The 27,369-nt window shown below is 30.8% G+C and overlaps 1 protein-coding gene across 1 annotated transcript; it reads left to right on the top strand.

Moving 5' to 3' along the window:
- On the top strand, positions 1 to 27,237 carry LOC114125396 (dynein axonemal heavy chain 8-like). Its single transcript, XM_050199394.1, has 47 exons — positions 1 to 523; positions 2,418 to 2,561; positions 3,206 to 3,369; positions 4,551 to 4,727; positions 5,087 to 5,554; positions 5,989 to 6,340; positions 6,419 to 6,549; positions 6,641 to 6,757; positions 6,888 to 7,114; positions 7,184 to 7,352; positions 7,419 to 7,734; positions 7,818 to 7,974; positions 8,033 to 8,207; positions 8,675 to 8,791; positions 8,862 to 9,051; positions 9,136 to 9,467; positions 9,552 to 9,715; positions 9,777 to 10,472; positions 10,949 to 11,120; positions 11,179 to 11,324; positions 11,498 to 11,870; positions 11,938 to 12,143; positions 12,220 to 12,440; positions 12,817 to 13,102; positions 13,173 to 13,311; positions 13,725 to 14,129; positions 14,209 to 14,445; positions 14,546 to 14,797; positions 15,439 to 15,628; positions 15,708 to 15,853; positions 15,930 to 16,247; positions 16,323 to 16,445; positions 17,392 to 18,086; positions 18,213 to 18,458; positions 18,611 to 18,929; positions 19,182 to 19,408; positions 19,702 to 19,924; positions 19,997 to 20,173; positions 20,430 to 20,597; positions 20,682 to 22,892; positions 23,017 to 23,209; positions 23,426 to 23,687; positions 24,178 to 24,417; positions 24,522 to 24,689; positions 24,802 to 24,943; positions 25,916 to 26,227; positions 26,890 to 27,237. The coding sequence occupies exons 2-47, from the start codon at positions 2,429 to 2,431 to the stop codon at positions 27,181 to 27,183; spliced, it is 13,176 nt and encodes a 4,391-aa protein (XP_050055351.1). The 5' UTR covers positions 1 to 523; positions 2,418 to 2,428; the 3' UTR covers positions 27,184 to 27,237.
- The last annotated feature ends 132 nt before the right edge of the window (positions 27,238 to 27,369 follow it).

Here is a 27,369-nt window from a genome sequence, read left to right as displayed (position 1 = left end):
ATTTCATCTAATAATTGAAGATATCTAATCTTCTATTTTTAATTTTTAAAAATTAAAAAATGACTGTCTGTTTTTTATTTTAATATTACGCGTTTGGTATGTTTTATAAGGTTATGTGACTATTTTCCTAAAGCTAATATTTCATCATAGCTACGACAAAACAATATGTAGTCAAGTAGTCAAGTATAAAACATTATTTGATTAGAATGCATGTTGATTAAAATAAATGCTCCAAATTTTTGTTAATGAATAACAAACCTTAATGTGTTTTAAACGTATTGTTGCTAAGAGACCGTGAATTGTATGTTTAAAAGATTAGTAATACTTACGTTATAAAATTACTGTTATTTGTTTCATTTTAGTGTACAAACCATTAAAATAAACTTTATTTACATTTACTGTTGACTGTCTCACAATAACCAAATCACACATATATGTACTGCAAGAACTGTCGTACTTTGTAAAAACCTGTGAGGTACATACCATTGCCAAGCGACATCGCGGGTTCATAGGGTATAACAAAGTAATGATTTTCTATGATTTTTTTAAAAATTATAATCTATACATTGATTTGAAACAATATTGTCACGTGAAATGGCTTAATGCATTATTGTCAGAAGTAAAAATTGTTTTATTATGTTGATTATCCACTACAACCACCTGAGAACTTCAACACGGATTTGAACGGCGTCGCGTTTAGTTAATACTATTACGTAAAAAGATATCTATAAGCCGATAATCATATGTATCTGTCATTTCTCAAAAATTATTATTTAGAAAAAAAAAGATTAATTTAAATTTCATATACACACATGGATGTTTGGCTGCTTCCATTATAATACGACGCCGTTTTTTCATATTATTATTATGTTCGCGAAGAATTAATGTTAGGTATACATTTGCTTTATTTTTATGGAATTACCTTTATGACAATTCATTACATTATGACTAAGTAATTTACAATTATATACTGACTACTGTACGTACGTAGTGCATTTCAATGATTTTGGATACAAAACAATTTATTTGTTTATGAGTTATAACCAGGACTCCGAGTTTGTAATAAACCTTACTTTTTAAGGGAGAAAGATAATTCTTTTATATAAATACATTTTGAATCGTTCTCATTTAAATGAAGTAAATTTTACTATGCTCTTTTACCATTTGAACTTTTATTTTTCACATAATTTTCATGAACATTTATTGTTAAATAGTAAATACATACCTATGTATACGCATAGGTATATTATATTTTGACTATATATTATTATTGCCAGAAGGCAGAATTTTAAAACCAGTGAAAATACAAGATTACTGATAAAATAACAAGGTATCATTATTGTAATTGTTGATCACAAATGTCGATCAGTATTAGTACAATATTTCTTAAATTTAACAGTATAATTAAAATGATTTATTAGTTTATATGAAATAAACACCAATTATTTCAGTTAATGTGGAAAGGTAATTTTCTAAGACGTATAAAAATATATTAGCACCCAATATGATGAGTTTTAGCGAAAATACTTGACCAAATATATTATGGTCGTAAATTCGATTTTTAATGCATAATTTAGTGTGCAATTTAAATTAGTTTTTTTTTTGGAATTAAATCCGGCTTTAATTCTCCGGCTTCTAGTAATGCTTTTCTTAAGGATTTATTTTGCTACCAAATCTGAGCCCTAGTTATTATAACTAATTTATATCCCTATAAATAAACATAACTTGATAAAACTGGTATATTTATATAATAAGTCTTGGGAAAGGCTTTTTAAAGTTATAGGGGATTCTATAGTCTTGTTAAATAATAGCCAAATGTTGGTAAAAATAAAATGGTAATATCGCTGAAATTATTAAAAAAAAAAACTAATAATTGTATTCAAATATTATTTTTTTTTCATTTTGAATTTATTAATATTGTTATAAAGAAATATAGTTTCGTTGGTTTTTTAAGTTAGAAACGCATTAAGTGTTATTCATTTTTTTAAGATTTTAAAATTAATGAATATTATATTAAAAATATTAACTCTTCAAGCACGAGTTGTCCACTATAACGACTGTTGTCAGTGCGGTTATTATATCAAATAATACAGAAAACATTTTAGAAATAAAATTGTTCTTTGAATACTTTGAGAATATTTCACTACTAGCCTTACTGGTTCAGTTTTTTAAAGGATGTTAATTCATATTGCACCTGATTGCTATAAATTTGTAAACTTGTAATAGTTGTAATGTACAATACTTATGATTTTTCATAAAACATATTAAATAATAATCAAACCTAACCTAATAATATGTATCTGTCAGTAATATGCAGTCATTCTCGAGCACAAAAATATTTCAGTTACGTCGCCAATTTTTATGTAATAAATATAATTTATTGTTTTTGTTATATATTATATGTAACTTGTACGCAGAACCAATCATCATGTCGGACTTTGTCAAACATAGTAAATTATTCAATATGTATGCGAGTATGTTGAAAAATCAGAATACTCAGAACAACGCGGAATATCGGATTTTTGTAAAAAGTGTTCAAGATATCGCAAGATTTATGGAAGGTGAGTGTAAATTTAACTGAATATCGATGTTTTTTACCTACGATTATTGATTTTTTTTCCAAACCAAAATACTTTGGATTTTTTAACGGTTTATAAGACTTAATTAAAAAATCTGTAGAAGAAGTTGCTGCAGGGGATATAGTGAATAAGTCGCACTCTATAATATACATATATGAAGGGAACAACCAAAGGGAGATTCGTAGAGGGAGAACAGCTTTACCAACTTTACAAATTTAAATTTTCAGCTGACGCACTTTAAATTTGTTGGAAATGAAATTTATAAATTCAGCATTTCTAAATTTAGTTGGTCATTTTTAAGACTTTAACTCCGGATTCTCTATGAATATATTTTTAAAACCCACCCTGTAAATAAGTATATTTGTTATAAAATGTATAAATCGCAAATGTGCACTGAGTAAATCGATTAATTCATAATTGTGTAGCCGATATTGTTTGTTAAATAATATATAGGTAGTACTCGGTATAATATTATGCATTTATATGAATTATTTTATTGTAATAATTTTACTTATTAAAGTTGTCAATACACAAACTCTTTTATTTAAGTTGACTATAAATCATCATCATTTTAAACATTTTATAAATTTATTTGTATATTATACACTTTTTTTTTGTAAGTACAGATACGACCGATAGTATCGTCAAAGATATCGAATTCGAATCGCCAATCGATTTTTTCGAAGACATGGTAATCGAGTCCAACGATTATAATGTATTGACAAAAACCAAAGAATTGGTTTTGAAATGTGAAGAAATGATCCGAGGCTGGATGTTTACTTTCCGGAAGGTGAGTGAATAATATTATTATGAACAAAGTTAGAAATTAGAATGATATAATTATAAAATTATACATAATGTTATGATATTACCCAATATCGTTGCAAATTAATAATTTACAATTCGTGAATAATAATTTTTGGAAGTCTTGTGTTTGCAATTTTTTTTTTTTTATATAAGTATTATTGTTTTCTATACATAGTAAAATTATTAAAATTGTTGAATCTATGTCTCCATTCGAGCTCTTTATAGCCTTATAGATATAATAATTTTACGATTTTTTTTCAAAAATGTTTTTCTATAATTGTTTATTAAACATAATTACGCTGAGTCAAACTGTTTACAAATTTAATACAAGATCTCACACAAGTTGTTTTTGTGTCAGTATAAAAATTATAAAAATATATTACCATAACTTTTTATATGCATTTGAAGTTTAAATTTTTAAAAAATTCTTTAAAATCACGAAAATTTACAAACAATAACAATTTTTTTGTAAAATATATATGAAATCTCAATTTTTTAGCTAAGGTAAAAAATTTAGTACAATGTTCCTAATAAGTAGTTTGTACTGGAAATTAAAAATTCTAAAAAATATACAAACACAATTATTTTTTTTACATGAGTTTTTAGAGTTAAATTTTCAGAAAAAATTAAATCAACCTAACGTAATACTAAAATTAAAAAAAAATAGTTAATAGGTACATATTATATATATAGGTATATATAATACTCTAATGGGTGTATTGAATTCAAATTCAAACCTGTATCACTGAATGCGAAAAATTCTTCTAAACAAAGACTGTCAGTCAACCAATACCACGATTATTATTATTTTATATATAATGTCTTTGTTTAGAAGAATTTTTCGCATTCAGTGATACAGGTTTGAATTTGAATTCAATACACCTATTACAGTGTCTCATTTGACATCAAGCGATACCCACTTGCCTATCTTTTTTCATTCTGCTTTTAATGAAGTTAAAAATATTATTTGGGACCGGGTATAGGGGAAATTGGTCAAGCACCCAGTTCGTAAATGTTCTTATTTGCTCCGTTATTAAATCTACCACTAACTATAGGATTTGGTCTAATTATGCTGTGTACAATAGTTATTATAAAATGCATACTACTTAATACCAACGTCGTGTGCTTTAATAAATACAATATTATGTAATGTTTTGCTCATAGATGATTCAGCAATACAAATTGGAAAAAAAACAGCCAGCTTTGTTCGGACCTCACAAAGAAATAGAGTTCTGGAGAAAAATGTGTATTAAGTTTGATCGAGTGTGTGTTTTGTTCAAGAGCAAATTCGTGATGTTTGCCGAAACGGCCATGGAGCGAACTAATTCTAGCTTGTTAAAAGTAAATACGATAACACATATTATGTACTCGTATTGTAGATTACATATATAGGTATAGTCTTAAATTTAAGAGAATGTTGAAAGGGGTTGATATATAATTTCCCCTCTCTATATTATTGGTTTTAAACAAATAAATACATTTTTATATTTAAGTATATTTAATTATAAATTGTTATTTAGAGAATAAAGTTCAGTCATTTTTTCTATATGTTTAAGTGAAATACTTAAAATTTGATGAACAATAATACCGCTTCCCTCGAAACTTTACTACGAGTTACATTAGTTATTAATTATCAATCATAATATTACAAACTTTAATAACGATTTATAATTTCTAACACGAATACTATTATGATGTAGTCGTGGATTATCGTGAAACAAAGAACAATGCATTTTTACCAACAAATTAGCGAAACTGTGAATTTCCTGAACTCGTTCGAGAAAATGTTCGAAGATCTGTACCAACCCGATATAAGTCGTCTGAGATGTGCAGTTGAAAATATTTTCGACGCTATGCCAATAGCACAATTTTTTTCCAAGTACGCGTTTGACAAACGATCCACGACTAAGGTGCTATTGACGTGTTTGAATCAGATGGTGATAAGCTGTGTTCAGTATCTGACAGATGACTTCACTGTATCCTTTTGGAGCCAATCCAAATCCATATTGCTCAAGAAACTTGAACTATGCATAGAACTCAAAGATCACGTGTTCTATTGCCACAACAAATCGGTCAACAAAATAAACATCGAAGACCGGGAGCCGTTTCGGGTATTATTCATCACGTCTTTTGGAAATTTCGTCGAGTTTATCAACCGGCTTGACAAAGTAAGCATACTCATGATTAATACGTAGTAACAAGACCTAGTATATCAATTGAGTATTTTTATATTAAGCAAGGCATGTTTGTTTGTAATTCTCTAATATCAATAATTTTTTTTAATTATCAAGCATTGAATTTATTAGCGAATATTTTCCATTTTTTTAACTACAAATACTACATTAAAGTTATATAAAAATATGTCTTCATTTTTTTTTTCATTGGCATATTTTACATAGTATCCACTGGTTTGTAGATTATTTTGTTTTTCAGTTACACGTGTGAAAATCGGGAAACGTAAAAAATATGTCAGCTTAAAAAACCCCAATTTTCTAACTATTTCTAAAACTAATTAAAATCTAGGGTTATTTCTTTTTTTGAATAAAAAATATTTGAGATTTGTATTTGATACCTACTCTATTGTATCATCATTTTTTTGCAGATGAAAAATATAATAGAAACATATCAATCATATAAAGGTTTGAAAAAGTCATCGATCCCAATGGTTCGAAAACTTTATGCTGAACTAAAAGAAATGTTCCAAACGTTTACAAAAAAAAGAGAAGACCTATTAAAATTAATCGAAGATCGAAAATTTAAAACAGACAGTGACCAATTTGATTCGGATGTAAAGGATTTGAAAATTCGTTTAAAAAATCATATAAAAATTGTGATAGAAGAAACTCCAGACTTTGTAAACAAGGTTGAATTGTTAAAAAAGTGTGAAACATTAAAAATGGATGATTTGGATCTCGAAACAGTGTACATTAGTACATTAAAAAATATAAACATTTGTAAATGACGCTTCATAATAACAATTACTCTCGAGAGGTTCGTCAATAAATACTGATGATATAAAATTTTTATTTTAGACTACAGGGATTTGTACGCTGGGGTCAGAGATGACTTGCCATTTACATATCATTTGCCTATGATTTCTTGTCAAATCATGTGGATAGCGATGATAAATGAAAAAATCAAAACGCCGATGAAATTTTTTTTGGTACTAAAAAAACTAAGATACTTATTGTGTTCTAAAACTAAATATTATATCGTATCGTGCATTTATACATTTACAACTCGTTGTTTTACAGAGTAAGAGCCATAATTTGTGGGGAGAAAATATTAATACGTACAATGCTTTGTGCATCGCCCTTAAAAACCATGAATTAGCTCTGCACACAGAATGGAGCGATCAGATTGCGGAAAAAGTAAGTAAGAGTAAGATTTCAAATTGTGATTCAGTGTATTTTATGTACAATATTACTATAATGTATGAAATATTTAAAAATATAAAAATATAAATATATGATAACTGATTTTGGTTCTAAAATCAAAAAGGACAACAGCTCAAGGACTGGCCCGTTATTAATCAGAGATCAAACAACGAGAAAATATAGCGTTAACTTCTCGAAGTTCATCACTGAAAAAGTCGATATTGCTCAACTTATGATTTACCACAGACTCCCCATACCACGGAGACTACAATTGAAGGTGCAGCGTAAAGACATGATGTACGGAAGATACATATATGCCGAAGATATCGTAATACGATACAATCAATTGAGGTATAAAGCTATCTTAGTAATAAATATTAGTAAAATAATGAATGTGATTTAAGCTGTTCACGTTTACAGACAAATGGTACCAGATGTATTCTATAATTTAATCAATTTCGAACTGATGAAAATGGATAAGCTGTTGATACCATTGCTTAATACGATAAAATGGTCTTCATCTGGGGCTATGAATACAATGCACGGAGTTATGTACAATTTTAATTACAGCGAGGCGTTTATAAAAATGGTATACCTAGACTCACCATAATATAATATAAACATTTATTTATATAATGTATATTTACTGATTTAGCTTTCCGATTTGAATTATATTTTACGAACTGAGATCGATAATATGGGCCAATATCTATTGATTAAGTTGCCAGATGAAGCAGTATGGCCGCATGAATTTAAAGAATTGAATAAAATTTATTTGGAGGATACCATAAAAAACATTTCAGACAAATCGATTTTCATAGAAGATGTGTTTAATTATGCCATTAAGTTGATTCTCTATAGAGTAAACGATAAATACTCTTTCAAAGACGAAGATATGATGTATAACTTTTTCAACGTTAATAGAGCATTGGAGGATATTAAAGACACGGATGGAGAAGCAAAACGTAACGGTATGGATCATATTTTTTTACGCAGCTTGTGGTGCTTGCTTGTAATTACTAATTGCACACAACAAATATATTTTTATACATAGATGAAAAATTTCCTGCTGCCGAACATCCAACTAGTAAACAAGTTGATGACTGGTGCATGAGTGTTTTTAGGTTCTATAATTTTTTTTACACTAAGTCACTGGTAAACACGATGCGAAGTACCTTTGAGTATTTGATAGACGGGTTGTCTTATTATCAGTAAGTATACGATTTATTTTATCCAGTCAATTTTTCACCAATAATAATATTAATAAAGACGTACGTTAAATTCGGAACGAGCACCAATTTTGAAAATCAAATTAACTTTGATTGATTCTGAAATTGGAATTGAACCAACTTGGAGAATGATTAGCTCAGCATTGAAGCATGTAACTTCAAACGCATTAAATGTTACAACAACATTAACACGTTGGGGTTTTAATCACATAAAGGTAAATTAAATTGTATAATATTATAGGTACCTACATTTTGTAGTATTTATAATTTATTTAATTGCGCATAGTGATGCAGAAATGCAATTGCGATTCGAGTTCACATTTTGGTGTTCGTTGATCAATAAATTGATAAAATTATAACTAATCCATTATATCTATTCGTTTATTTTCAAGGTATAATTTAAGATTAAATTCTACTAAAAGAATATATTATTAACAATATGTCCATTATTTCAAATATTATTTATTCTCACACTTATTACTTATTACTGTTATTGGTATCAACTCGTATAATCTGTACCTAGTGAATCTTTCTTTCTTTATCTAGCACTCTTTCTTTCTTTTTCTTCATCTGTTTGTAGTCATTTGGAGCTTAGACCACGATGTCAAACACATTCCATACTATTTATTTTCATCTTATGCAATAATTCTTATACTTAAGTATTGGGATTTTAAATTTACAGATGAACGATTATTTTTATAAGAAAAATATATCCAAAAACAAAGATGTGCTTGCTGCAGCCAAAGAAGTAGAAAATGCTACAAGGCCATTGAAAATAGAAATAGAAAAAGTCATATCCGTAACTACTTGTTCACCAACGATAACGAATAACGATATACATATGTTTTAACGTGGCATTTTATTTTCAGGAATATTCTAATAAATATCAAGAAATTTGGGTAGAACATCATCATAAAATAGAAAATATAAATTGGTTGTTAGAAAAACAAAGCGAATTGGACTCAATTCGTTATGTATTCGACCATATGAAACAAACAATTGATACTATTTACGACGAACCTTCGAGTGTAGAGATAGGTCCTTTGGAAATTCAATTAGGTGATTATTGCAATTAACACTTAATTTCTGTTGAAATGTTATATATTATTTAAATATACTTCACTAAAACCATATTGTTGTTAGACGAATTCAAAGAGTCTCTTCGCGAAGAAATCATATCATGGCAAATCTTATTTGCCAATGGCGTGTTGGAGTCTTCTAAACTCAAATACTTGTGTAAATACATAGCGGAGAAATACAATATAATTGCATCGCCCATCAATGATTTGGTTGATGCAAGAAAGATAATATTTTGTTTGGAAGAATTGGAAGTCAATTTGACCGATTTGGACAATGACATAGAAAAGACCGTTGATGTATATGATTTGTTAAGTGAATACAAAGTTCCAATTAAGCCTGATGACGAGAGACAGTTGAATTTACTCACCGAAACATATAAAAAACTCAAACTGGAGGTGACAACCTCCATGATATATTATTGAATATAAAGAGCTTATAATTATTAATAATAATATTAAAATATGGATATTGTTTTACAGATGTGCAACGCAACACAAAGATTGTTGGATAAATATAAACCTTTGAGCACGGAATTGCAAGAAGGGATATTAAATCTTAAAACAGACATATTTGTTTTTGACAAACAGTTCGTTGAAAGAGGTCCTATGGTTGAAGGTCTAATGCCTTCTGAAGCCGCTGAGAGGTTAGGATCTAATGCTGTTATTTTAGTTTTTTAAATTTGCACTCGTTTGATTTGTGCTTAGGGTTTTACTATTTCAAGACCGTTTCGAAGAATTAGTTTCGTTGATGGAACGTTATCAAGACGGCGAGCGTTTATTTAAAATGCCAGTGACTTCTTATCCTACGTTGAGTGAAACTAAACGAGTTTTCAACTTACTAAAAAGACTTTATGATCTATATAGTTCAGTCAATCGATCAATTCAAACTTGGTCTAGTACACTATGGACCCGTGTGAAAATAGACGATATTATTGATAGTTTGGCAGAATACACCCAAAAGTGTCGTAAACTACCGAAAGGTCTAAAGGAATGGCCAACTTATGAAGAATTAAAAAACAACATTGACGATTGGTCTGACAAAATGATTTTAGTAGAAATGATGTTTAAGAATTCGTTAAAGCCAAGGCATTGGGAAATGATAGAAAAAGCGACTGGTACATTATTCCCAGTAAACGACCGCGATTTTGCACTCAAGGATATTATGTCTGCTCCTCTATTAAAAAGTAAAGACGAGCTGGAAGACATATGCCAGACAGCTATCAAAGAGATTGACATAGAAGCGAAATTGCGACAGATAATACTTGATTGGTCAACTATAAAAATAGAAATGGCTCAATTTAAAAACAGAGGATTTTTACTTGTAAAAGGACAAGAAATAGCGGAAGTCGTAGCCATACTAGAGGACTCGCAAATGGTTATGAGTTCATTAGCGTCCAACAGGTAACACATTTTACGAAATAGTTCAAAAAAGTATATACTCTGTGTAGGATGAGTTATGACGTACATAGTTATGATGTTTTAGATTTTGAACGGAAAATGAATGTATTGATTTTGCAATAATATGTTTTTTCTGTTTTTTTATTATCTTTTCGGCAGTATTGAGTACTTCCTTTAAGGAAAAACAAAGAATTTTTACGCAAAACCAGTTTTCGAAAAATTAATTTCTTTTTTTTCTCATAACTTAAAAATTAGTTCAAATTTTCACTAAGTTTTTTTATTATTATTTTCTATAAACATTGATAAAAAATCAATAAAAGATCTAAATAATATAGAATATAAATTTTTTTTTTGTTTAAAACAAAAGTGTGTTCCTATATAAAACAAGAAACAAGTTTAAAAAAGTTTATTTACCTACATAATGAAATATTATTGATAGTAAATAAAAATTATGATACTCTATTATAAAATATTTATAGGTATAATATCGCGTTCAAGTCAGAAATAATGGATTGGGTTAAGAAATTCGCCGTAACAGGTCTAGTTTTGGAAAATTGGATTCTTGTACAAAATCTTTGGATGTATTTAGAAGCCGTGTTTATGGGAGGCGACATATCTAAACAATTGCCACAAGAAACAAAACGTTTCACTGTAAACATTGTTTTATCCTAATTTTTATTAACAGTATATTTACATGATTTACGTTTAGGCTATTGATAAATTGTGGGTAACTTTGATGACCAAAGCACGATTTCTTGAGAACGCTATTGAGATATGCACCGGGGATGGGTCAATGGAAATTTTATTGCCGTATATGCTTGAACAATTGGAATTGTGTCAAAAGTCATTAGCAGGGTATCACAAAATATCATTAAAATCAAATTTATACTTATTTAATTATTTGCGAGTCATCTCGCAAGAATTTAAAGCAGTGTTGCAATTCACGTGATTCTTGCACGGCTATTTCGTTTTTTAGACGAGAGTTAAGTTAATATTAAATACGTACTAAATAATTATTAATTAATTAGGTATTTGGATCAAAAAAGAAATATATTTTCAAGGTTTTATTTTATTTCGGACCCAGTATTATTGGAAATTCTAGGTCAAGCTTCGAACTCACATAACATTGGACCTCATTTGCTTAGTCTTTTTGATAATACAGCTAAACTAATATACAGCGAGAGCGAGTATGATAAAGTGCTGCAGATTGTATCTAAAGAAGGTGAAAAAATTTTATTAGAACACCCGGTATTGTGCTCTGGAGGAGTGGAAAATTGGTTAAATGTTTTGCTTAATGAATCAAAATTTTCCGTGAATCAAATTATAGCGAACGTGGATAATTATATTATGACCGACCCGAATTTCTCAATCATAACAATGATTGAGAAATTTCCTGCTCAGGTGCGATTATCAGTTTAAATGTCATAGATTTTAGTTATCTTTTATTTATCTGACAGTTCATTTTCAGATTGGTCTCATCGGTTTACAATTACTGTGGACAATTCGTACAGAATATGCTCTTAAAAACTCAGTCACCATGAAAAAAATTATGAAAGACACTAATCAAGAATTTATTAAACTCCTCAATATACTTATTGATGCCACTACTAAGAATTTGACCAAAAATGAAAGATTAAACTACGAGACTTTAATTACGATTCACGTTCATCAAAGGTTTCAAAAATATAAATGAGCATTTATATACGTCAGAAAAAATTTTAAAATTTAAATATATACATACATATTTTAGGGACATTTTCGAATCATTGTACCAGATGAAGATTACGAACTTACTCGATTTTGAATGGTTGAAACAAGAGCGGTTTTATTACACAGAAGAATTTGACCGATGCGAAGTTCGCATAACTGATGTGTTATTTGTATATCAAAATGAGTTCCTAGGCTGTTCTGATAGGCTTGTGATCACGCCACTCACCGATCGCTGTTACATTACCTTAGCCCAAGCAGTTGGTAAGAAATCGAAAATAATTTTGGTGACGTCGTATAAATCTATTATAGTTTTATCTAGTTATTACTCTGGGTATAAAAATAGAATTAATTGAGAAAAATTACAACGAACAACACAAAAACGAGAATACTTACGCTACACTAGTTATTGAAAAAGTTGATTTTATTTTTATGTTATAGTTCGTAAGGAAGCAACTTAAGAGTCATAGTGACTTAAAATTTTCATTAGATATATTCATAATATAATTTTCTAAGCATGCTATAAATATGAAAAATAAATCATTTTTATTATCTTAATGCATTGACCGAAACACACTTTAAACGCATACCATCCATATGTGAATTCTATTTAATATATAAAATGGGCGGAAATGCATAGGAATGAATATGGGAGGTGCACCGGCTGGACCAGCTGGAACAGGAAAAACAGAGACGACAAAAGACATGGGGAAATCACTTGGAAAATACGTGGTTGTTTTTAATTGTTCGGATCAAATGGACTACCGAGGTCTTGGTCGTATTTTCAAAGGATTGGTGCATTCGGGTACGTGGGGTTGCTTTGATGAGTTCAACCGGATCGAACTTCCAGTACTTTCGGTAGCCGCTCAGCAAGTATACATTGTTTTTATGGCACGAAAAAGCACCAAAGAAACATTCGTATTCAGGTATTTATTGAATCATAACTCCAATGTATTGGTATACGTAATAATGACTTGTAATGATATTATTTTTTAGCGATGGAGATACAGTTCCCATGAACCCAGAATTTGCTATATTTCTGACCATGAATCCTGGATATGCTGGACGTCAAGAACTACCAGAAAACTTAAAAGTCCTTTTTAGGAGTGTAGCCATGATGGTACCTGATCGATTGGTAATTAATTTAACAATATTAATCAATTTGGTTCATACATATTGTTACAAAAAACTTAATGATTATGATCATACATATGGCAAAACATTAACATTCAAAACTACACATATTTATAAATTATAATAAAAACAATATGATATAATTACTATTATTATTTTAACTTCAAAATAAATATGGTACCTAATCAAATATCATACTTTAAGAAAATAACTGTACAAATACGTGTCTTATATTTTTATCAATCTAATCTACCTATCTGATTATTGTGTATATAAAAAATATTTTAGTTCTCATGAATTTTTTTACAAAAAAAACTATAATAATCATCTATAAATACCTAATTAAAACAATCATTTTTAATGGAATTTAACCAAATATAAATTAATAACGGAGTGATGCGTGTCTGATTTTAGATAATAATACGAGTGAAATTAGCAGCTTGTGGTTTTAAAAATAACCAACCTCTATCAAAAAAATTTTTCATACTATACCAGTTATGCGAAGAACAATTGAGTAAACAGGTGCACTATGATTTTGGTCTGCGTAATATATTGGCTGTTTTGCGTACGCTTGGCACTCAGAGGAGGAGTAACCCAAACGAAGCCGAAGAAACGATACTCATGAGAGTGTTGAAGGGAATGAACGTTTCAAAATTAGTCGATCAAGATGAAACTATTTTTTTGTCTTTGATCGAAGATTTGTTTGTTGGCATGAAATCGACTTCGTCTTCGTATAAAGATTTGCAAACAGCTATAGTGAGCTCGTGCTTTGAGAAACAGTTAGTCAACCATCCCTCTTGGAATTTAAAAATTATTCAAGTATTAACATACCTATAATAGTTTATTTTACGAGTATATTATTTATTCTGTACGCTGGTTTGTATTTATTTCGTTTAAGGTATATGAAACGTCTTTGGTGCGTCACGGGCTGATGATATTGGGACCCACTGGTTCTGGTAAGACAACTGCTATTCATTGCCTCCTATCGGCCTTAACCAAAACTGGACTGACACATTTCGAGTATAGAATGAATCCAAAAGCAATTACGGCATCACAGATGTTTGGGAGATTAGACGTGGCCACAAATGATTGGACCGATGGTATATTTTCGACGCTCTGGAGGAGGACGTTAAAGGTACTTTTCGTTTTTTGAGACAGTTAGTTGCATCAGTTTCATATTATTAAACAGTTACCTCACCATCTTTTATTATGCCTGTACAATACTTCTATCACAGCTGAGTCCAGATGAATACTGCTGGATAGTATTAGATGGTCCTGTGGATGCAGTTTGGATAGAAAATTTAAACTCAGTCTTAGACGATAATAAGACACTTACTTTGGCAAATGGTGATCGAATCGTCATGGCCCCCAACGCCAAACTTTGCTTCGAACCGGACAACGTGGACAATGCTTCTCCGGCTACCATATCTAGGATGGGAATGACTTTTTTCTCTGCTACCGTGTTGTCATGGAGAGTGATATTTGGAGTAAGTATATAAGCTGTGTCTCTTATTAAATCGTATGACATAACTTCTGCTAATACAAATTTATATTTATAAGTAGGTATTACTGATAAAAAGTTAACTGTCTCGAATCATTTAATTGTTAAGTTGTCGTATAATATCAAAAATATAAGGGTGATATTTTTTAAAAGTCTCATATATAATATATATTTTATGGATATTATATTATATTGTCAGACACACCTTTATTGACCTTAAGTTTAACACCTTTATTTTAGTTGATCAAACCACAATTAACACTTTGATAAATTGAAATAAACAATTTTATTTTGTTAATTTGAAATGGAATACTTTCGTAAGCAGTTAAACATTAACAATTAACATAACTCTTTATCACTTCTTATAAATACAGTATAAAAGTATTTAAAATGCATTTATTTTTACTGTGAATAATATCTATCAATATATATTAACTTACTTAATTATATTTATAATTCTTAACTAATTGTATGAGTTTTATTCTATCATATTAAAAGTATTCAAAGCTTTGCCAATAAATTAAATTTTTTTCAATAAATAATTTAATTACATATATAATATGCGTAATACAATTATAGTTATATCTAGTATAGTAGTATTATATAGTATAAATCATTTTATTTCAGGGATGGGGAAAAACTAAATCAGAATATTTGTCTAATTGCTTTCAAGAAATTTTTGATGATTCTTACAGTGAATTATTAAAAATGCTTCAATCTAGGCTTACACCCAAAATGACTTTATTGGAACCTCACTACATTCATCAAACATGTGATATACTAGACGGACTATTAAGCATGTTCCCCGAAGATGTAGGTAAATATCACTGGGTATAGGATGTCATAATACATATAATTTTAAATAAATATTTTTATTGTAAAATACAATTTAATAGAATTATCAGTAAAAATATTATCACGGTTATATACATTTGCGATCATGTGGAGTATCGCTGCCGTGTTAGAGTCAGACAACAGATTATTACTGGAAGAGTTTATCTTAAAAGATCTGGCAGGGAAAGTTAAAGTCCCAAAGCTTAAAGTGCGTTAATTCAAAGAAAAGTGACTTATTTGTCTGTAAAAATAATTAAAACTGATCGATATTATGTTTTCAACAGGAAGGAGAATCAATTTATGACTATACTATTTCAAAAGAAGGCGAATGGATACACTGGGAAACGTTAATAGAACCATATACGTATCCCACTGATTATATACCGGTGTATGGTGATATACTGGTGCCGAATTTGGACAACGTGCGTACCATGTTTCTAATAACTTTGATCGCAAATCAAGAGAAAAACGTTCTATTAATTGGTGAACAAGGTACTGCAAAGACGGTAATGATCAAAAGTTACATGCAAGAATTTGATCCCGAAGTGAGAGTGAGCAAAATGCTTAACTTTTCTTCAGCTACCACTCCGAACATGTTTCAAGTGAGAACAAACAAGCACTTTATATGATAGTAGTGTTAAGTATCAAAAAATAACACTGTTAATCTCTTCGATTAGAGTACTGTCGAAGGGTATATGGAGAAAAGATTTGGCACTACGTATGGTCCTCCAGGTAATCGTAAAATGACAATATTCATCGATGATATTAACATGCCAATCATTAACGACTGGGGAGATCAAGTAATTATAACAATTTTAATTTACCATTTATCATACATTTAGATCTTCAATTTAGCCTGTGGTACCTGTGTATTTATTTTATATCCAAAAAATAATGGAAATATGGAAAATGGAATACATTTAGTATGATTTACTTTAGTTTTGACTTCTACAAATATTGCTATATTTTCTCGTTACAAATTCGATTTTAAATGATAATTATATACGGTTATACATTATATAGGTATGGACGCGACTCAGACCTTCTTCAACAGTCTCTTATAGCAATACCAAACCCCACTGAAACTCGAGGTAAAATGACACAACTGCGTTGATCGAATTTTACTCCGGGGGGGGGGAGGTCATCACTCTTGCACGGTCCATCTTACATCGTTGATCAAGAGTCTATTTTTCGTACTTTCATGGTAACATTAATTTCGTAAGCTACTAGCCACGATGGCCACTGGCTCTTCTTTAAATACACTTTTCCTTTAAACCTGTACAATATTGTAACTTAATGTGATATTTCAATGTTTTAAAATATTTTATTAGCTAATTTTTTTTTTATTATTAAAAACTAACTGTAGTAGCCAGTCGGAATGCACTAAAAACCTAGGTCTGTATAAAATATACTATATCCGCGGTATTATGATAACCGCGCAGTGCGTGTTAAGAGGTATAAATTAAAAACCCATGGTTATCGGATTATAAGCATTAAAAATATTAATAAACTCTGTAACATATCTCATATATAACCTAACAAATTTTGTCATTAAAAATATACGATTTAAGTTTTCTATTAGTTGTTTTTTCGTTAATTTCAGAATTTAAATATTAGTTCTGTGTTAAACGAATTCGTATAAGTGATCAAGGTGTCAGATTAAAACGCGTTAACATGATATTATATTGGTCATAATAATCTTATACAAGGTTCTTTATATGATTTTTTTAATTTATACCCGGCCAGGTGACGAACGAGATAACACGCCAGCTTCTTCAGAACAAGGGATTCTACTCACTAACCAAGCCTGGTGACTTCGTCCACATTGTGGGCGTCAATATGCTAGGAGCCATGATACACCCGGGTGGTGGACGAAATGACGTTCCACCCCGACTTAAGCGACAGTTCTGTATATTCAACTGCACGCTACCATCGGACACATCCATGGACAAGATATTTGGAGCACTAGGATGTGGGTACTTCTGCGTGGAGAGGTTCAACGACCAGGTTGTGCGATTCTTACCCGGCCTAGTGGCGCTCACCCGAATCGTGTGGCAGAAGACCAAGCAAAAGCTACTACCAACTCCAGCCAACTTCCACTATGTGTTTAACCTACGCGACTTGTCCCGCATCTGGGAAGGTATGTTACAAGTATGCTCTGCAGAATGTCCGGATGTCCGGATGTTGTTGCGGTTGTGGTGTCATGAACTACAACGCGTCGTCTATGACAAGTTGACCAGCTCACAAGACAAAGACTGGTTTTTAGAGACGATTCGGTCTTCAGCTGAGAAGTTTCTCGGACGCGAGAGCTACAGAATGATGCCACCTAATATGAAAACGATCGTCTTTGTCGACTTTATGCGGGACATGGTCGATCCGACTGGCGACGAGCCAGACGACTTCGAACCCGAGACTCCGAATATTTATGAGAGCATCGAAGAGTACGTACAAAATACTAACACATTTTTTTTGTTCATAGATATTTTAGAATAAATTATATTAATATAATATGCTAATAAATCATATTTAATTGGCTTTAAATATTACTTGTATTTCACATTTTATAGCTTTGAAGTGTTAAAAGATAGAATGCTGATGTTTATGGGTCAAATGAAAGAAGCGACTCGTGGTACTGTAGTAGATTTAGTCTTTTTCAGAGACTGTATGATACATCTGATTATCATAGCTCGTATACTAAGGATACCTCGTGGAAACGGTCTACTTGTAGGCGTCGGAGGTTCAGGTCGGAGATCGGTGACCACTTTGGCGTCATTTATTGCTAAATACAAACAACATTCAATCTTTTTAACAAGGTAATTATTGAACACTCAATAATTATTGTAGTGATTTATAGTATTTTATATAATTATATATAAATAACATTATTACCATGCGATTGCCCATGCATTGAATGTTTTAATGAATTTTACTCATCAAACCGACTGCTTATTTTTAATATTTGTAGATCATATAATGTCAACAATTTCTTGGACGATATCAGAATACTTTATAGATTCGCCGGAATCCAAGATACGAAAACCACATTTGTATTCACAGATAACGATATTAAAGAGGAGTCTTTTCTTGAGTATATTAACAACATATTGAGTTCTGGAGAAGTGGCTAACTTGTTTCCCAAAGATGAACTCGAAGAAATGTTGAATAGTATAACTCCGTTATTTAAAAAGAAGTCACCTAGAGGAAATCCATCTATGGACAACTTGTACCAATTTTTCATTAAACAAGCTATGAACAATTTACACTTAGTTTTATGTTTTTCACCAGTAAGTATACATGAATTAATAAAAATAAAAACTATTCTTTAGCCACAGAGTTGCTGCACACACTCTTTTTTTAACTATCTGAACACATGATATACAGGACATTAATTTATATTCTTCATAGATGACACTGTTAAACGTTGGTATACGTACAATTTTATTTTTTATTTTTATTTTTTAATTTTTAAACTCAACATCATAAAGTGCCAAGGAGAACAAAATAAATTGAATCAAATCAATTATTTCTTTTTACAGATTGGAGAAAGTTTTCGTTTACGTTCATTAAAGTTTCCTGGTCTCATATCTGGTTGCATTATCGATTGGTACACTGCATGGCCCACAGATGCACTACTAGCAGTATCTCATTATTTTCTAGATGACTTCTCTGTGGTCGGTACAATAGAAGAAAAGACGTCATTGATACAATTGCTTGGCGTTATACACGATAACGTTGCAAAAGATTGCACAAATTACTTCCAAAGGTAGGTATCGGAATACTGTATTTATAGTGTATATATATTACTTTTTGTATAACATGTGATAGCTACAAATCATAATTTAATACAAAACAAAATCAAGTAGTAAATTTATTGTTCTTAATATTCTTCAGAGTTATAAGTTATAATCATTCTCTTCAAAAACCTTCTTCCGGCTACATTTTTATCAGTTAAATTATATTACACTTTTAAATTGCTAAATTATACATAACAATCAATAATAACAATATAATCTGTTTTTATCCGTCAATCAGTCTATTTATTTAATTTCTATAAAGGTTTCGTCGAAAAATATTTGTAACGCCAAAATCATTCCTTTCGTTTGTAAATGACTATAAGATTTTGTATGTAAAAAATATACACGAAATTGAGCAAATGAAAAAGCAAAGAATATTGGGATTAGAGAAACTCGCCGATGCCTCGATACAAGTGGGAAGATTAAAAGAAGAATTGACAGAAAAAGAAAAAGAAATGGCCATCGCAACAGAAGCTAGTACAGAGGTAGAGTTTTGAAAACAATAGAATGATGTTTTTGATACGTAATATTTTAAACATATTAATTGGTTCTCACAGGTAACGACTAAAGTGAACATCGTGGTTAAAGCTGCAGAAATAAGTAAAGCTGAAGTAGCAGTCGTGAAAGATCGAGCAGAATTATTATTAAAAAGCATTTCAAAAGAAAAAAAGATCGCCGAAATTAAACTTGCTAAAGCTAAACCAGCATTAGATGCTGCCGAAGCAGCTTTATTGGTACAGTTAATATTTACACTTAATTAAATATCATAAAAATATTTTAGTTTTATAATAGGTATTCATTTTTACACTATTAAATAAACAATAAATGGTTAAATTAAAAGATTTAATATCTATAATGCTGCTCAGTTAACGAAGTGTATTTTGTTATCACATATTATTCTTATATTTCCTTAAGGAATAAATAAAATATTAAATCTTTTAATAAATAAAATAATTTCTATAATAACAAAAAAAAATAATTAATTTTTAGACTCTTACAGCAACTGATATAGCTACCGTACGGAAATTGGGCAAACCACCTTACTTAATTACGGTGATCATGGATTCTGTACTCATATTTTTTCAACGAAAATTACCGAAAGTCGTATTGGATACAACCAAAGTATTTTTAGAACCCAATTGGAAGGAATCTTTAAAAGTAAATCTTCTGCATGCTACAGCTACAAATCATAACAACGGTAAAATTAATACCTATTTATCTGATAATTATATTTTATTTTAGTTAATGTCTGACACAAGATTTCTATTCAACCTTCAAAATTATCCAAAAAATCAAATCAATGGAGAAACAATTGATTTATTGCAACCATATTTTAAGTATCAAGACTATACATTTGAAAAAGCGAAATTGGCATGCGGAAATGTAGCCGGACTTCTTAGTTGGACATTGGCTATGTCAGATTTTTATAATGTAAACAAAGAAGTGCTTCCATTGATTGCGAATTTAGCTAAACAAGAGGGTAAACATATCCAAGCTAAAGAACAATTAAAAGCTGCGGAGACCATAGCTTTTGAAAAAAATAAGGAGTTGTTAGAAGCAAAAAAAAAATTAAATATAGCTTTAGGTTCACAGCAATTAATTCAAAATGAAGCAGATAAATGTAAGAATAAAATGAATTCGGCAACTGCACTTATTGAAGGTCTAGAAGGAGAAAGAAAAAGATGGAAACATCAGTTGGCGGGTTTTAATTTGGAAATTAAATATTCACTAGGAGATATCGTTATACTGACGGCATTTTTAAATTATTCTGGGCCATTTAATCAAGAATTTAGAACGCAGATTCTGCAATCGTGGTATGATCAATTGAACGAGAGGAGCATTCCAAATTCACCAAGTTTGAATGTGTCTGAAAAATTGGCTGACCCTCCAACTATTAGCGAATGGAATCTCCAAGGATTGCCAAATGATGAACTTTCAATTCAAAACGGTATTATTGTAACAAAATCATCAAAATATCCAATTATGATTGACCCACAGAGTCAAGGAATAGCTTGGATTAAAAATAAAGAAGCGGTAAATAACATGGTTGTTACTACCTTTGATGATAAATATTTCAGAAATTATCTTGAAGATAGTTTATCATTGGGAAAGCCATTACTAATCTATGATGTACAGCAAGATGTCGACCCGATAATAAATAACGTTCTAGAGAAAAACTATTACGTAAAAGGCAAATTCTTAAATGTATTATTAGGAGATAAAGAAATTGACGTGAGTGAAGATTTTCGATTATATCTTACTTCAAAACTTGGAAATCCATCGTATCCTCCGGAACTCTACGCCAAATGTATAATCATCGATTTTACTGTAACTATAAAAGGGCTGGAAGATCAATTATTAAGTAGAGTAATCGAAATCGAGAAGAAGGAATTAGAACAGGAGCGTATTGAATTAATCGCCGAAGTGACTTCTCAAAAACGAAAAATGCAAAAATTAGAACACGACCTTCTGATAAAATTAACTACTGTAAAAGGGTCATTGGTGGATGATGAATCAGTATTATATACGTTGAATAAGACCAAGGATACGGCTACTGATGTCAGCGAAAAAATAGAGGTTGCGAACAAGACTCAAGCTTCAATAAGCGTGATGCGTGAACAGTATCGTCCGATTGCCACTAGAGGTTCAGTATTATACTTTTTAATCGTAGAAATGGGAATGGTTAATCCCATGTATCAGAATTCGTTACAACAGTTCTTAGAACAGTTTGATAAATCGTTATCAAACTCTGAAAAAGCTGTTATGCTCGAACGTAGAATAAATAACATCATTGAATATTTGACTTACGCCATATTCAAATATAAATGCCGTGGCTTATACGAGAAACACAAAATACTTTTTACTATACTCATGACACTCAAAATAGATCTAGAGAGAGGAAAAATCACTAGAAGCCAGTTTGAATATTTTATCAAGGGTGGCGCTTCGGTTGACATAACTTCTATTAAACCTAAACCATTTGATTGGGTGACTGATATTTGTTGGCTGAACTTGGGCTTATTGCAAACCATTTCACCGTTCCAATCAATAATGACTGCAGTTGAAATAAATGGAAGCTCGTGGAAAAAATGGTACGAGAAGAGTAGTCCGGAAAAAGAAAAAATGCCAGATGGATTTGATAGGCTTGACGTGTTCGAAAGGTTATTGATGGTGAGGGCATGGTGCCCGGATAGGACGATGAATCAAGCATTTGCCTACGTCGAAGAATCGCTTGGACCTGAATTTGTAGAAACTGTGATGTTCGATATTGAAGAGATGTACCTTGAATCTAAGAGTATTACGCCTATGATTTGTTTCTTGAGTATGGGTTCTGATCCTAGTAGCCTCATCGAGAATACGGCAAAAAAGTTAGAAATACCGTTCTATTCTGTGTCTATGGGTCAAGGTCAAGAAGTACACGCTGAGAGGTTGATGAAGGAATGTGCAGCTAATGTGAGTATTTAATATGTATATAAAATACATAAAATATAATATAATCCATTTTACATTTTATAACAATATTGTCTACTTACAAAGCATAGGTTTTAAAATGAATATACGTGACATATCTGTTTAGGGTGGATGGGTATTACTTCAAAATTGCCATTTGTGTTTGAATTTTATGCAAGAAACGTTTACGTATATCAACACACAAGTGGCCCTGTCTAACCAAGAAAACTTTAGAATATGGATAACTACAGAAGTGCATCCTAAATTCTCTATATCACTTCTACAAATATCAATACATTTTACATATGAGCCCCCAGAAGGTAAAAACACCCAAGAGTAAATTTCCTAAGTGATCGCTTAGATAAATTTGTAACAACTACAAATTCAAACAGAAAAACTAATTTATTTTATTTACAATTACAATTTTTAAGAAATGAACTTACGTCAGCCGCTTTAAATTTATTAACTGCTCTCCGGGGAGAGGGGAATATTTTATAGTTGGTAATTTATATAATTCATTGCTAACTTATATTTAGGATTGAGAGCCGGGTTGATGAGAACTTTTATCAATATGGGAGATGACACGTTAGTCTACTCCAGCATATCGCAATATAAACCAATATTATATGTGATTTCTTTTCTCCATTCCGTCGTTCAAGAACGTAGAAAATTTGGTCCCGTCGGTTGGAACATACCATACGAATTCAATACATCAGATTGGTATTCATCGACTTTATACTTACAAAAAATGGTCGATGATATGGAACCAACTTCTGAAATCAACTGGGTCGCCTTAAGGTAAATTACTAGGTCAAGAATCTTGTAGGTGTGGGGTTCTTTGAAATAATTAACACTTATTATTAATACTTAAGAACTAAATTAATTATAACGATACAAAAATGACTGTAACGACGGTCGAGCGAAAGCCGTCTTTCGTCCAGTGAAGACTTTTACCGGTCGTGCTCTCACAAACGTCGATAGAGACATCGTTGCGATAACGACAACGACAATCTTATAGTTAAATAAACAATTTAATAAAATACCTATATACCTATATATTTATTTTATAGTTGACTTAAGTGTTTTACTATTGTTCTAGAGCACACATACAAAAAAAAATAATTTTAAATTTTTAATGATTGCCTTACAAAAGAATAAAGATTTTTTTAGGTTGTTAATCTATTAAAAAGATACGAGTAAAATCGGTAAAAATATCTTATATGAATATGATTTTGAAATTATTTTAATATTACGTAATATTCATTAGGATATATTATTATGGTTACAGATACATGTTAGCCGAAGTGCATTACGGCGGCCGGGTAACCGATGACTATGACCGACGACTATTAAACAATTTTACTGAACTTTGGTTTACAAACGATATGTTTAGCGAACAGTTTTGCTTTTACGAAGGATACAACGTATTGGTATTTAATAAACTGACCGAGTATTTAGCGGCTATTGATGAAATGCCACTGAAAGATCCTCCTCAAGCGTGTGGACTTCACCCGAACACCGATATTACGTGAGCATTAAACGTTATCAGTACATCATTTAATATGATATACCTATAAAGATACCCATTAAAATAATATTATATACTATACAATAACCGATATACATTTTTAGATACCAAACTAATATGGTTCAAGAAATGTTTAACACTATTATAATGATTCAACCAAAAGGTTCTGGCGGCGGTAGTGAAGTGACCCGCGAAGAAAAAGTGTACAATACGAGTTCGGACTTGTTGGATAAGTTACCGCTCGCCTTCAACATGTTTATCATCAAAGAAAGGTAATTTAGTAATTATTATAAATTAAAATATTTTATTATAATATTATGAAGACAACATAATAATTGCAATTATTTATAATACAAAAATAAATATTCACGAATTATATAATAGATTAACGTTAATGGGTCCGACGCAACCTATGAACATTTTCTTAGGACAAGAAATCGAGCGCATCCAAAAGGTTACCGAAATAGTGAAAAATACTTTGGAAGACCTCTTGTTAGCGATTGACGGAATAATCATTATGAACGAAGTAAATCGATTACAATAATTACACGTGTAAAGGTAATATACTCTACTCTGTTCACCGAGAGACCGGACCATTTCGCACATCCAACTGACGGAAATACGGGCGACTCCGTCAAAAATCCCTTTTCCGCCACAGGTGATAAATAGGCGGACCGTGCCGTCAATTGTAGTATTCTATTATGTGGTAGTAGTATGATTATTATGCATAATGGAAAAACAACGAGTTTTCGTCACACAGATCCGGTCTCTGTGAACAAAATTCAGTAGATATGTATAAGTAGTATACAAACTATATATAGTATATACCTACATAGGCTAGGTATTTGTTTTCAATTATTAACACGTTGGCTACCAGACCTGATTTCAAAAATTGTTTTTTATTTACCATGAGTATCATCCGTGACTCACAAAAAATATAAGTTTTCTTGATTATTGAATTCTACATAACTTTAAAAAAAACAAAATACCTGAGAGTCACCCGCAACTCACACGTACACACATGATGACAATTTGTGAGTCCTTCGTGACTCTCGTGGTACATAATCAGAGATCGTCAAAATTATGGCTGTTGTATCATGATGTGTGACACCCGTGATACTCATGGTAGCCAACGTGTTAACATTTGACCTTGTTCTTAGTTTATATAAATTTGTGTATTACAAGATTAAAATGATAGAAAAAGAGTTTGGAATAAATATTAAAGATGATATTATATACTATAAATAACTCGAACCAAAAAAAAAAAAAGTAAAAATTATTATAGTAATATTTTTACACTAAAATATCGATGAAAACACATATAGATAATTTTTATTATTGTCACTTATCAAACACTAGTTAAATATTCACACACATTCTTTTAAGCAATATTTTTATCGAAAGACTATTGAAAAATTGAAAATTATTATTTCGATTCCAATTTCTTTTATTGTGTATTTTATAATAATATAATACCTATAACGATTTGTAACTACAGGTTTTGTCTGAAACATTGGATTACTTGTATGATGGCCGCATCCCGGCACATTGGTTGAGGGCCTCTTGGACTTCTTCGACTATCGGTTTTTGGTTCAACGAGTTGTTAAACCGGCACAGCCAGATCACGACGTGGGTGTTCAGGGAAAAACCAGCACAGTTTTGGATGACTGGTTTCTTCAACCCACAGGGATTCCTCACGGCGATGAAACAAGAAATATCCAGAGCTCACAAGGGCTGGACGCTGGACAACATCGTGCTCGAGAACGAAGTAACGTTGTACTACAGACAAGACGTCAAAAAGCCACCACTGGTGAGTGTAAAATAGTATCATTTATAGCTGTATTCCCTCATCTCCACGCATGACGTGTACGTTATTATTGGGTATCTCCATAATGTGTACACTTTGTCTATTAGAGTAACTATACTCTAGTTCTTATCACAATTCATGAAAATTCTGATAAAAATTATTTGTTTTCTACGAAACTACGTCATAAGAGTACCTAATATTACTTTATGGTACAAATATACTAATATAATATTATAATATGTATCCATAATATAGATAATTTCTGATTAACTCACCAAAAATTGTATTATCATTAGACAATTGAATAATTAATTTTAATAAAATTACGGAATTTAACTGAAAAATATACAAATAAGGAACCGAGCTTTTTAATTTTAAGAGCGTCTACTAGAATTTTCCCGGTGGTCAACGAGCTAGTTATAAAAAAAAAAAAAATCAATTTTGTCAAAAATTACAGTTATTCGCCAAATTTTTTTAACCTGATCACGTTTTGAAAGTAGGATAACTAGAATTTTTATACCGCTCGATATAAGGCCATAAGGGTATGACGGACACAAAACAAAAAAATTGGGTAAACACTATACACAACAGTATTCAGTAATCTGTAATCACTAATCAGCCTACCTACCAATCGCTCATGTTCTAACATTTTTCCCGACCCGTAGGAAGGCGTTTATGTGTACGGACTATTCTTGGATGGGGCAAGTTGGAACAGGAGGGAGAAGGAACTACAGGAATCGCTCCACAAGATCATGTTCACGGAAATGCCCGTCATACACATATACGCGATAAATACGATCGGGAACAAATTAATGCCCGGCTACGAGTGTCCGGTTTACAAAAAACCATCGAGAACGGGATTAACGTACGTGTGCGAATTGCGTCTCAGGTCGCCAAAGGGGACATTAGAAGCCCACTGGATATCTAGAGGCGTTGCTCTTCTGTGTGACATAAAATAATACATATTTTGCAGTATAATTTATTTAATAAAAATTACAAAATCAATAGCAAAATCCTGTTTTTGAATGAATTTATCACTGCTCTAATGACGATTAAAGATATCGAGGCAGCGTGTTATATTTATATCATTTTATAAGTACAGAAAAGTGAGTAAAAAAAATCTGCATTGAACAATAACTCATCAA

The sequence above is a fragment of the Aphis gossypii genome, chromosome 2, assembly GCF_020184175.1.
Source record: "Aphis gossypii isolate Hap1 chromosome 2, ASM2018417v2, whole genome shotgun sequence".
NCBI classification, from domain to species: Eukaryota; Metazoa; Arthropoda; class Insecta; order Hemiptera; family Aphididae; genus Aphis; species Aphis gossypii.
This window is presented reverse-complemented; position numbering and strand designations above follow the sequence as displayed.

Excerpts from the sequence above, each read along its gene's own strand:
- LOC114125396 (XM_050199394.1), top strand. The coding sequence starts at position 2,429 with ATGTCGGACTTTGTCAAACATAGTAAATTATTCAATATGTATGCGAGT. Across the intron at positions 18,930-19,181 it reads TAGTTTTATGTTTTTCACCA|ATTGGAGAAAGTTTTCGTTT; the intron begins GTAAGTATACAT and ends TTCTTTTTACAG. Across the intron at positions 26,228-26,889 it reads ACGTCAAAAAGCCACCACTG|GAAGGCGTTTATGTGTACGG; the intron begins GTGAGTGTAAAA and ends CCCGACCCGTAG.